At 37.8% G+C, this 13,904-nt stretch overlaps 1 protein-coding gene across 2 annotated transcripts in view; it reads right to left on the bottom strand.

Annotated features, from left to right (window-relative positions):
• Positions 1 to 13,435, bottom strand: part of dnmt3bb.1 (DNA (cytosine-5-)-methyltransferase 3 beta, duplicate b.1) — a 73,222-nt gene extending 59,787 nt beyond the window's left edge. Inside the window, exons 1-2 of one of the 2 annotated variants that reach the window (XM_077214217.1) lie at positions 13,198 to 13,435; positions 3,138 to 3,236 (exon numbers count right to left, since the gene is read on the bottom strand). In XM_077214217.1, the coding sequence (XP_077070332.1) occupies positions 3,138 to 3,197 (60 nt within the window). In that variant the 5' untranslated portion in view covers positions 3,198 to 3,236; positions 13,198 to 13,435. The remainder of the gene's footprint in view (positions 1 to 3,137; positions 3,237 to 13,197) is intronic. The other variant, XM_077214219.1, reaches the window with a different exon arrangement.
• Between the last annotated feature and the right edge of the window lie 469 nt (positions 13,436 to 13,904).

Raw genomic sequence — 13,904 nt, forward strand, 5'->3', positions numbered from 1 at the left:
GCTAGACACATGTGCTGGAAAAACATGTTGGCAATGTTAAAAAATCAAAAGTTAACACTGTTGGTTATTCAAATATAATGAATCATTATTTGATTGATAATATCCAAATAACAATATCTGGTAGGAGGGTTAAACTTGCTAGCCATAGGATAGACTACAAAATTAATTTACCATTTTGTATGCAGGAAAGACAGCATCAAACCACAACAGATTTACAGGTCCTTCTCAAAAAATTAGCATATTGTGATAAAGTTAATTATTTTCTATAATGTAATGATAAAAAATTAAACTTTCATATATTTTAGATTAATTGCACACCAACTGAAATATTTCAGGTCTTTTATTGTTTTAATACTGATGATTTTGGCATACAGCTCATGAAAACCCAAAATTCCTATCTCAAAAAATTTGCATATCATGAAAAGGGTCTCTAAACGAGCTATTAACCTAATCATCTGAATCAACTAATTAACTCTAAACACCTGTAAAAGATTCCTGAGGCTTTTAAAAACTCACAGCCTGTTTCATTACTCAAAACCGCAATCATGGGTAAGACTGCCGACCTGACTGCTGTCCAGAAGGCCATCATTGACACCCTCAAGCAAGAGGGTAAGACGCAGAAAGAAATTTCTGCACAAATAGGCTGTTCCCAGAGTGCTGTATCAAGGCACCTCAGTGGGAAGTCTGTGGGAAGGAAAAAGTGTGGCAAAAAACGCTGCACAACGAGAAGAGGTGACCGGACCCTGAGGAAGATTGTGGAGAAGGACCGATTCCAGACCTTGAGGGAACTGCTGAAGCAGTGGACTGAGTCTGGAGTAGAAACATCCAGAGCCACCGTGCACAGGCGTGTGCAGAAAATGGGCTACAGGTGCCGCATTCCCCAGGTCAAGCCACTTTTGAACCAGAAACAGCGGCAGAAGCGCCTGACCTGGGCTACAGAGAAGGAGCACTGCACTGTTGCTCAGTGGTCCAAAGTACTTTTTATGCAAGTGCTGTGACCCTTCCCAGTTTAATCTAATGCAGTACATGTATGTAGGCATACTTCCCCAATAGGTGCAATTTTGGTCTTTTATATCACTGTATTAGTCCATTAAACTACGTTAAGCATTTTGTCCTGACGGAAGGGGAATCCTTGAGTATGATGAGGTATTGATGGAAACCGATTATAATCCCGTTCATGGTAAAGAAGCTAGGCTACACAGGGAAAGTAACAATGAAGTTAATGAATGAACATAAACAGCTTTTATGCCTTTATCATCTTTTCCGCATATATACTGACCCATATAATCATCAGAAAAACTTAATGCTTGCTCAATTGTTGTAAATGAGTTTTTATGAATGAATGGCTTGCTCTAACAGTTGCTCTGGTCTTAGTCAACAACACACGCTTGCACCAACTTCTGGTGAGGTCGACTTACAGCAGATGGAGATTATGCTCTGTAATCTACTGCTTTTCCTGCAGTTCCTGGATGTCAATGTTGAATTTACTGTCGAATTTGAACTACAGAATTTGTGGAAGCGAATTTGCAAAGCGAAATAAAATGGACAGAAAATTGCCTGTTGAATATTATAGGTTGTATTTTTAAACAGTTTGAATATTTTGGAAGTGAAATATGAAAGATGAATATGGATTATTTTAATTTGTAATAATGAAAATGTGTTTGAAATGTTTTGAATTGAAATATTCACAGCTTAAATATTCAACCATGTTGAATTTCAGAACATCAAAATGCAAGCCCTAAAAATAAAATGCATTAAAATGCAAGCAGGGTTAATGCAATGCCTATTTTTTCAAGTAGTACAATTCAACAGGCTTTTTTGTTTCAAAAACATTTGGCATTATTTAACTTCCATAGAATTCACTGGGCTGACCAACAGAAATAGCTTGTTATGAAAGTGACTTGTGTGTGAGTTTTACTTTTTGCATTGCTAGACTACTGACAATAGACAATAGACCCTTTTGCCCGTGAAATTTCAGAAATTTCGATCATGTGACTGCACCTTAAGATTGGACAATATAAAGGAAAAAAGCAAAAAACTTGTCTGCGTTATGCCATGAAACAAGTACACAAGTAATATGGACTACTGTTATGATTAGTGATCAACCGATTTTGGTTTTTTTAATGGCCGATGCCGATATCTTAGAGAGCAGGGTGGCTGATGGTCGATATAAAGCCGATATTTTATATATATATATATATATATATTACAATGATAACAGGGCACTAAGTAATCTGGTAATTTAGTGCACACTGGTAATCATTTTTTTTCCAAATAAAGACAAGGTAACGCTAATTTTACAAACAGCACACAGCGAAACCAATATGAATATGACACAGTGGGCACCTGGATATAGCACAGCATATTTTAAAATGAAGGATTTAAAGTTTTTCGATGCGTCTCCTGTGAAGCTGATCCTCTGTTCGCATTCACTCACTTCTCACGGACTGACCGTCACTCGCAGTAACAAGTTTATGCAGGCTACAAATGCACACTTCACAAGATATCACAGCTGGATTCAATTAAAGGTTTGTGAAATTAAATGTTTATTAGATATTCAGATATTTGTTTAAATTATGTAGATGTACATTTGCAGAATGTTGAATGATAAAGTATTTTAGCCTGATTGTTTGCCTTTTCTGTTACAAATAATATAAAAGCAAAGGCTTTACTTTTTTCCATACAATTTACTTTCTTTGTTTACCAGTTCTGTCTGACAAAGTATTAGATATGACTGACAGAGAACGTAAACTAATGAAGACGGAGAATGTAAGTGAGCGCTGTGTGATCAGGCGCTGCCGTTCTCTTCTCAGGTGCAGGTGTTCTCAGTGCAACCTGTCAGCATAAAAGTCTGGAGCGCCGACACGGCACATCGGCCAATCAGAAAAACGTATCGGCCGATGCCGATATTTTTAAAATGCTAAATATCGGCCGATATATCGACAACTAGTTATGATACTTTTATAGTGATTTTGAAAGCTTCCGTCAGCATTCATTGTAATTGGATAGAGAAGAGCAACATGAACGTTCTTCAAAATTTCTCCTTTTGTGTTCCCCAGAAGAAAAAAAAGTGAGTAAAGTGTGTGTAAATCATAACAGATCTTAATTGCTCTCCCAACACTCTTCTTCCATCTTACCGTGGCAGTCATCTTGTCACTTTCCGCCATTATAGCGGAGGAGTACTTATTGGATGGCATCACTACTTCTGTCGTCTTTTTTATTTCTTCCTCTTTATCCTGTCAAAAAAGAAACAGACTTGAATAAATGATAAAAAGAGGCAAAACAGAAAAGAATGAACCCAATATGACTAAAATATTGCAAAAAATTAACATGCACTAGCATATGCATGCTCCTCTGAGAAAAGATTAATTGATTTTTGCTTTTAGTCTTTCACTAAACATTGACTTCTGTCTCAGCTAGGGCTGCAACTAACGATTATGTTGATAATCGATTAATCGGACGTTTATTTTTTCGATTAATCGGATAATTTTTTTTTGAAAATTTAATTTGATGTTTGTTTATTATAACTAAATAAAACCCTAAATCAGGGTATTTATGTGTAAAAGTTTACTTAAAAGTGCAAAAGCCATACATTGAGGTTTACTAATATAATCTTTATTTTTTAAATTTTAAACCTTAATATATTGATAAATTAAATATAGAAAGACTGAAAACAAGCATGTGAATGTAGTAGAGCCGCAGTAGATTGTGTTTGAAAAAAAATTAAAACTTAATAGTAGTAATAAGTAGTAATAGTAATAAACAAATGTTATAAAAAGAGAAAGGAATGGAGGTACGCAGCAAGCTAACAGGCTTGATTAAAAGGACAGGAAAGATGATGCATTAGTAAACAAGCATTCACTGAAAACCACTGACTACAGTGACAAAAAAACAGACTTTTACTGCTGCTGTTATTAACTGCCTTTATATTTAGTGCTTCACTTTGTAAACACCGTTTTAATTTCTTTGGTAGCGCTATTTTAATCCATAACTTATGTTGCGAGCAAACTGATTGTGCAACCTGATGCTCGAGACAATATAGATCTAGTGTGACTGTCCCGAAGTTAGTAAACAAAGCTGTTTACACAGTAGCATTGTTTTCTCAGATCGGATAGTTATCTGATCGTGAAAAGACGGTGTAAATGCCCTCTGAAACGCATTCGAGACGGATTTGAATCTGATCGCTCAAACCGCTTCAGAAGGAGATCTGAGACTCATTCCGGACGAAACTGGACAATGCATGTAAATGTAAATGCATCTGGTTGTTGAGACCACATGCAAATTTTACTCCTCCCAAAAATGCTAAAAAAAATAAACATGTGAGAGGGTGTTATATAGGCTATATGTAATGTTATAGCCAGATATGACGGCGATACTGCAACACGCATCACCGCAGATGAGAAGCTGAACATTTATTTATTCATTTATTTATTTGTTGGTTAATTCGTTCGATTAGTTTTATCTTCCGCTTTTTTCTTTCTCTTTCTCGAGCTTAGTCCACTGACGCCTACCTCCGCCATCTCGCTGCAGACATAGAAGCAGAGCCGCTGTGCGGGAAGCACGTGACATAAAACGAGGCCAGCTATTGGCTATTCGCTACTTCTCCTGCTGTACTGGCTGAGTAAAACCTCCGGTGGCTCATTACTGCCACACTTTGGTCACTGCAGATTTAAAATATTTACTAAATGAACCGCTTACGGCAAATAAAAGTTATTTAGCAACTAATCGATGACCAAATTAGTTGACAACTATTTTAATAATCGATTTTAATCGATTAAATCGATTAGTTGTTTCAGCCCCAGTCTCAGCTAAACATGTTGTCATAATTTGCCCTTAGGAAACAACCACTCAAACTTCCTTCAAGAACCAGGAATAGAAAAATGGGTCGAATAATAATGACTTCATCATTCTAACAAATCATTACACAATCAATGACACAGTAGATTCTTCAGAAAGCACTAGAACAGTGGTTCTCAAAGTGTGGGGGGCGCATTGGGGGTTCGGGAGATCAGCAAAAAAAAAACAGCCGTTGCACCAGCGTGCAAGTGCGTGAATAGCGGTTAGCGCTCTGCCTTAATAAAGCGGCATTGAACAACAATTACACTGAATCGTTCTTCTTCAGACCAACTTGTCACCATTGGAACAGGCCCAACATAGAATAGACCGAATCACTCCGCTTCTGTGCATGTTTCGGTGAGAAGTCGAACAAGAATCTAAGCTTGTGATATGAGGCGCTGTCCAAAGCAGTCTTATATTTGCACTTTTATATATTGTTTTCAGTTCATCCAAAGCATCACTGAAATATTTAGATGTTTTTGTTTATTTAAATTAAAAGTTCAGTTCTGTATTATGATTCTCTCTTACTGTTATATGAAAGAATGACATTACAAAGTGAAACTATTGCAGGTGTTTTTCATTGCACGTTTTTTTTCTTGTTTTTTTAAAGATTTTTTGTAAGGTTTAAAGGGGGGCGCAACGAAAGAACCACTGCTCTAGAACAATATTGATCTGTATCCACTCAGCAATATGCTGCAGTTCTGACCTTGCATGTTTGTTTCAGGTACTGATATGTAATGATTGTCTAGGTAAGTCAAGACAAAGATTTGATGTTATATTTCACCTTAATAAGATAATAAGCCACTATATTAAAGAAATGGTTCACCAAACATGCAAATTCTATCATTATTTGATTACTCTTACCCTCAATTTGTTGTATGGAACAGAGCAGTGAACAGTTTTTCTCAATGCCTTTGGCTCATTTGATGAAACTGTCTGAACTGTAAGTGCAATTGTCATTACTGTTTTACAGTATGGGACATCACAACTTTGTTGCATGTTTGCAAAATGTAGTAACTCGCTCAAAACATTTAATTCATGCTTTAAACCCTAGTTATTGTGTCAGTAATTTGGCCATTGCCACTATTTTTTTTTTATCATGTGAGCTGTACTGTTCAAAACGTTTAGATGTTTTTTTTCACCATGGCAGTCATCCCTGGAAAATTTTGTGTTATATTTTTGTTGACACTGACTGTCAGTTTTGTCTAGCTGAATGCTACTGTGTATCACACTAAGCTTTTCTGATACAGATTTGAACAGTTGGTAAAGTAAATCAATACTGTAGTACACAGAAAAAAATATGCACATTTGTTATGTACAGTATGCAGTATATTTATTTTTGAAGCCATGTGATCCATGTAAACTAGGCTTGCTGCAATAGTCGATGTTATGGTGTTCAGCTATACACAATTACATCACTTTCTCCTTGCGGCACCGCCCCCTGCCGTCGTTTTGAATTTTTTATAGTAATAGTAATAAAATTAGTTTTGTTCAGTTAGAGAACAGACATTACAATAAAAAACTGAACGCGTCTGCTCAATTCTGCTTGTGGCGAACAAGAGTCGCAGCACAGATCAGCAGCAGGAGTCCGATTTCATTTATCAGCATGGTGTATGCCATGCTTATACATTTTGTTAATAAAAGTTTTGTTTAATATAACCAAGTTTGTCATGGTACTGTTTTTTTGTTGTGTTTTTCATTAACAATAATAATGGACCCAACATTCAAGCAATATCCGCCCCAAATTGCCGCTAATTCGAAAGCGATAGTAAAATGCACATAGCTGGACGGCTATTTAAGCAATTTGTAAACATTTCCTTTAACCATAAAATACAATGCAATGAGTAATTCAAAATACAGGTAAAATAATCAATACAGATAATTCATTTTCATATAAAGATAGTGTCACGCACTGTTGAAATAATGAAATAAGACAACTGGATCTAATCTCTGGTAGTAGCTTTTATTTAACATAAATGATGCCAAAAACTAACTCTGAGGATAGTTAGACTTAGTAAGACATGAACAGAACAACCGCTATAATGTGAAGATAAGGGACAAAGGAACTGAACAAAACAAAGGGCTTAAATACACAGAAACTAATTAACAAAATGAACATCAAGTGTAAATCTATGAATAACCATTGAAACAAACTGAAAGCACTGAAACTTAACTAAAACCCACACAAAACTGGAACAAACACAATTACCCCTAACATATCCCCCCATCAAGAATGCATGTCCTTGCACTTCATTGACAACAATAATAAACAAATGAGCCCAACAGAGGCGAGCGGGATGGCTTAGGTGGGGGACGCAAAGCAAGCAAGAGAGATTACCACAAGGACCAGAGAGGAGCTATAGGAGCCAGGAAGAACCCCCAGCAGGACAACAAGAACAGTAGAAACCAGGAGGACTACCTGGCAGAGCTGCTGGCGTTGGAGACCCAGGCGACACAGAAGATCCATTAGACCAAGCCAGAGCCATGGGGACAAGCAGCCGAGACGAACCCAGGGTGCCGGAGGACTGAGGCATAGCTGGTGTGCCCTATGACTAAGGTGAAGCCAGAGGAGAGAAGGAAGCCCAGCGGAGCAAAGAATGTGGAGGGATGAGTCACTCACGAAGGCCCTTAAATCCACGGCGACGGCAGATTATTTAGGAATGACTTTGCTGGCTAACATGGAATAGGAAGATTACTCAGGAACTGCCTCACTTGCCGATGCAAAACAGGCAGATTACTCAGGAACGTCTTCGATGTCAGCCACGGAAGAGGTAGATTACTCAGAATTGGCGTCTCTAGCCGAAAAATGGGAAAAAAATGATTTCCAGGAAGGGCCTCGCTGTCCAAAACAAAAAAGTCTGATTACTCAGAAACGTCTTCTCTGACCAACACGGAACAGACAGATTACTAAGAAATGGCTTCAACGGCTGATGCTAAACAGGCAGATTATTCAGAAACGTCTTCTCTGTCCGACTCGGAACAGGCACATTATTCAGAAACAGTCTTGCTGGCCAATGCAAAACATGCAGATTATTCAGAAACGTTTTCTCTAGCCAATGCGGAACAGGCGGATTACTCAGAAACAGTCTTGCTGGCTGATGTAAAACAGGCAGATTATTCAGAAACGTCTTCTCTAGCCAATGTGGAACAGGCGGATTACTCAGAGAACCGTCTACTCTGGTCGACTCGGAACAGGCAGATAACTCAGGAATGGCCTCACTGCCATTGTAATGACATGAGCATCAGGTGTAAATCAATAAATAACCATGTAAACAAACCGAAAGCAACTTATACCCACTCAAAACAGGAACAATCACAGATTATTCGTTACAGAAAATACATTTGCTTCAATTTTTATGGACTTTTTGAGTGCAGAGATTTAAACTTAGCTTTTGTTTTTAAAGAAAGAAAAAAAAAACGTGAGGATTGACCATTCGGAAAGAGCCGCCCCCTTTAGTTACTGTTTCTATGTCCGACAAGCCATGCCGCTCTCACGCCACACATCATGTTCTCACGCAGTGAAAAATACATCGCGGAGCAAAGAGGATACTGACAACGCACCGACAGACAGAACAGACCAGGTTACTTTTGATATGAAATAGGGATGCACCGATACCACTTTTTAAGGGTCGAGTACGAGTACCGATATTTTTTTCCTGGTACTCGCCGATACCGATACCGATGCCTGTTGTACTGGGGGGGTTCTCGTTTTATGTGGCAATTTTCTAAGAACAACACAATGAGACTAATGAACAAATCAGCATCTTTATTTTCAACAACTTAAATAAACCTAAAAAAATAAATAATTCTTATTGTGCTTATCACAAATTTTCAAAGCCCAAATTTCACAGTGTCCAATAACCTCCAAAGGGCAAAACCAAGGACATAATGAATGTAATTTTTACCTGCCTGTCACAAAGTTGTCAAAGTGCTAAAGAAATCACAGACAACAAGACAATCAAATTTGTCATAAGGTGCCAAAGAAATCACAGAACAAATGTTTAACATAACACTGAGTAACAATGTAATCACAGCCGAAAGTGTTAAGTGAAATATTAGAGTGTACTATTAAATCTAGCAACACTATAACTGCAGGAAGAGTGTTCATAAGAAATATAAGCTAAGGATATACGTGAGGTATCGGTCTTTGGTATCGGGGTATTTTTACGAGTACGAGTACAAGTACATGAGCTTGGTATCGGGCCCGATACCGATACTGGTATCGGTATCGGTGCATCCCTAATATGAAACAAAGTCTCATCTTTCAAATTTTGCCGGCACTGTGTATAATTAAAGCCTTGTTTATACTTGACGAGTCTCCGCTGACTGCGCGCGCACCTGACTGCTTTGTCGGACGAAATGGCATAATCGGCAGATGGCGGATTATGATTGGTCAGATCACCTGTCAATCAAAGTCCCTGCGAAGGGTGAATTGAGCTAAAGTGATTTTTTATTTCTTTAAATCTTTTTTTAATGAATTTCAAATTCGTTTTTAAATCACACCTAAGAAAGAAAATCATACACATACAGGTTAGGGATGACATGAGGGTGAGTAAATTATGACATAATTTTTATTTTTGGGTGAACGATCCCTGTAGTTCAAAAATCCCACAAGATAGAAACATTCCGACTGTCAACACAACATTCATCAGTTATTCATACTTTCAGATCACAGCTGTTGTTCATGTTACACCCTGAGGCCGAGGGTAGCGAATTTCTTTGTCATTATAACTCATAACTTTTTCCAATCGCATTGGAAGGCAGATGTTTTCTATAGTCTATATCACAGCCTGTATCAGACATGCACACTGGATCTGGGGAAAGTGGCAAGCCACAATATGCAAACAAGACACAGGCAAGGCATCCAGATGCCTTCTACAAGCAATAGCTAAATGAAATAGAGATTAAGAGATTAAGATTAAGTCTGCAGACAAGCACATGCAAGTATACTTGCACAAATAAAGGCATTTACTTCTTAACTTCTTCTATGGATCTCATTTCAAGTCCATTATCTAAGTGACAATGCGTTAATTTTCCTTATGGGTCCTATAAACACACATACTGTACTCCCTCCACAGCCTAGAGGAAGAACTGAGAAAACCTGTGAAGGTGAATGAGATTGAATACAATAAGAGGCCACATCAAAGGTCTGTATGAATGACATACCCCTTTTCCACCATAGCATTTTGAGAGCCGGTTCGGAGCCGGTGCCTGCGCGCGAACCAGTTCTTTGTGTTTCGACAGCCAAAGACCCACTTCTCGGCCAGGAAAACTGGTTCCAAAGCGCCACCAACTCTTTGCTGGACTAGAACCGTTCTTTTACCACGTCATGCTTACGGCGGGGGCTGGGGGCGGGTTAAGATGTGTTCTAAACATCTTTTCTGACCATAGGATCGCAAAGCCAGGAGAAACATTTGCAGAAACACGATGTAGTCCGCCATTGTAATTGTTATGCTTGAAGTTGGCGCAAGCGTTTCTAGTTTTTTTTATTGAAAACATTATGTAAGCAAAGAAGAAAACAGTCACAATATAGAACAAATAAATGGAAAGAAAAAAAAGACACAAGACAGGGGTACATAACTAATCAGAAAAGATTACGTATCAAAGGAAAAGATTAAAAGACTTAGAAATTTCAATTGTTTTTAAAGCCGCCTTGGTTCACGAGTTAGAGATAATCCCAAAGTAATGTACTTGCAAGCGTTTCTAGCTAAGATGTATGGTGACGTACACAGTGACGAAACGACGTCGTTCGCTGGGCGCTCTAGTCAGTGGAAAAACAAACAGGTTCTGAGAAGGTTCGCAAGTTGAACAAACTCTGAACCAACTTTGAACCAGCACCAGTTCCGAACCAGTTCTTTTTTGGTGGAAAAGGGGTAACAGTTCATGAACTGAACCTAATGTGAGCACGGTTTATGTATTAATGCAGTTTTTTTTAGAGTGCGTGTTTGTATTTTGTGTGTGTGCAAAACTCATATTAACTTGAACATAAACAGAGATTGAGATCATTTTAAATTCTATTACGAATAATAATAATAATATATAATAAAAAAGTTCCCCCAAGTGTAAAGTTTAGGGAAGTCTGAAAATTGGTAATTTCAAATAGTTTGCTTCAATCCGATTAGTGAACAAATCACTAAAAAGTTGAGATAATCTCTTTTTCCATATTGTATACATTCAGAATTATCGAAAAATAAAAAAATTTAATATGGTTCAATGCATCTGTTGTTGATTGGTTTTTGAGATATGTATTGCATTGCACACAACAATGGAGGCGCAAGCTTGAGGGGTGGGGTTTAAGCGGACTAAATGATTGGATAAGTCCTGCACATGTCACCAGAGAGAAGTCTGACACTTTCAACAAGAGGTCCAGTTATGACATTTAGGCCTGATTTCACAGACAAGGCTTGGATTAAGCCAGGCCTTAGTTCAATTAAGACATTTAAGTATCTTTTATAAATGTGCCTTAGAAAAAAAAACACATTACTGGTGTGCATCTTGAGACAAAACAATGGCACTGACATATTTTAAGATATGTCAGAGCAAGTTCCTTTCAGTTAAGATGGCTCAAAAATACATTTTAGTCTGGGACTAAGTTTAAGCCTTGTCCGTAAAACCGGCCATTTCATTAAAATGATGAGGTCAAAATAAATTTTAACATGCATTAAAAAAACATGCACTTGGAAGAGGATTCAAAACAACAGTTTGATCACAAATTGGACATTTGTTAGTTTCTTCCTACGTGAATCCAGCTGTGAGCTGACAGAAAATAAAGCGAGTTATGAATGAACGATTTAAGTTTTGGACATCAATAAAAGAGAGTGTCACGTAATTCGAAATGCCCGTATCGTTCTTAGTTCAGTGTGTATTCTCATTGTTACTAGAGCTTTGATTGAAGTCTAGTCATTTTTATGCAGCAGCGCAAAACCAAAGTGACGGCGCGGCATTCCTTCGAGAGGCCCCGCGGGCATTGAGCGCGCGCTCCGCCTTGCAGTCTACCAACGACAATTAGCACGTTACCCTCGCTCAGATGCACGCTCGACTCAACTCACATTCACCCCGCTGCGGAATTCACCTGCACTATTACACGCCCTCCCATTTATATTGCTTTAAAGAAATAGCTCACCCAGAAATTAAAATAATGTCGTCCTTTACTCACTCTCATGTTGCTCCAATTCTGTGATTATCTTTCTTGTGCGGACCACAAAATGAGAATGACAGCCTCATTCGCCATTCACTTTCATTGTATGCTACAGAAAAAAAAGATGCAATAAAAGTGAACGATGACAGAGTTTGTCATTCAGTCTCTAACTGACTAACATCTCATTACGTGTTCCACAGAAGAAAGAAAATCATTAAGTTTGGGTATGTAAATCTAACTTTCGGTAGCACTTTATTTTACAGTCCTGTTCCTCTTGGGCATACTATGTACTTATTACAATAACTAGGTAATAACTAGGTACTAACCCTGAACCTACACTTAAACCTAACATTAATCCCTCACTGTAGTTATTTTATATTACCCAGTATTTTCTTAAGTAGCCTACATTGTAAGTAGGCTAACTTAGGCTACTGTAAAATAAAGTTGAAACGAACTTCATTTTCGATTAAATTTAAATACATTTCTATAGGCCTAAATGAGGAATTTACAGTAGAAGAATAAAAAAAAACGTGTCCACTGTTAATTATGTTGCCAAAGTGAGATTTTGTCACAACAGTAAAAACTGTAACCCGCGTGACGCTGTTACTAAACGTCTTGACGTCGACGAAATAAACCGTTTTTAAAATGGCTTACAGAATTTATTTTACTTCGTTTATCTACTTATTTGCAAAGTTGGTTTCTTTCTGGGGACAAACGTTGACAAATTTAGAATATGGGCTTCAATTACTTTTGCCATCTACTATTTTAATCTGTGAGGAAAACCCACTTTCTGTAGCCCACACTGCATCTTCACTAAACATCTGGATTTCTTGACAACGTGGAAATCTTTGAATAAGAAATTCCCTTATAAGTCTAACAAATTGAAATGCATTAGGAAATTTGCACAAAATAACAATACCTCAAACCGGCAATGTAGGAAAATGAGGAATAAATCTCAGAATCTTCCACACTGCATTTACATAATCTCTAACACAAGCTTCCAGCACGCCTCAGGCATGCACGTTCGACAACCACACACTATTTCAAAGTTTAACAGAAGGAAATTCAACATTCTAGTTACATATAGATACGTTGGTTAAAGTAAGCAAAATAAAACTAAGTTTGAGCAAGTCTATATCATCAGACATGTGCGGTCATGCTGCACTTGAACTCTCCCCGAGAACGCGCACTAGCGCTCCATGCAGAAGAGGCATGAAACTTACCTGTCTCTGGAGAAGAAGTGTTATTGAAAAACGCTTGAGAGCAGAGGTTGAATATGCAGTTATAGTAGTCCACTGCCAAGGTACCAAGGTATGTCACACTAATCTTTGCTGGTACACACGCCTATAAACCTTTACGGTGAATTTGTAAATGGAGTCTCGTGCACAAGGTCCGCTCGGTCTTTTGCCTCTACACTCAGGCGTGACTTTTCCCGGGTCTCGAATCGCACTCCCACTGAATAAAAGCTACTTTTACCTCCTACTGTTTAACCCTTGCTCAGGATTGGATGAGATAGGTTTGCCATGCACATGTGCTGTTACATTCTATTCTGTGCAAATAAAATATGCATGTTGTTATTTTCCCTTACAGAACTACTTTTTTTTATTGGATTGCTTGAAACATATTTTTTAGTGCTGTATGTAGCCTATTTATAATGCTGGAACTTATTAAATATCTTCTTTGTATGTTGACCATAGTATAATATTATATCATGTGTTGTTATAGCTTACATATATTTTAGAGCATGGAGGGGAGCAACTGACAATGAACAAATAATGAATGTGCCCAATTTCTGAGAAATATATTTAAAAATTGGACCATGTAAAAACTCTGGTCAAGTAACTTGGAATAATACCATGGTCCCGGAAGAGCTGCCCTGTTCAAACAAACTAACAAACATAGTTTATAGCATTGCATTAGATTTTGCCAG

This window comes from Siphateles boraxobius, unplaced genomic scaffold (assembly GCF_051911475.1).
Source record: "Siphateles boraxobius isolate OS27281-9 unplaced genomic scaffold, OSU_SipBor_1 68, whole genome shotgun sequence".
NCBI classification, from domain to species: Eukaryota; Metazoa; Chordata; class Actinopteri; order Cypriniformes; family Leuciscidae; genus Siphateles; species Siphateles boraxobius.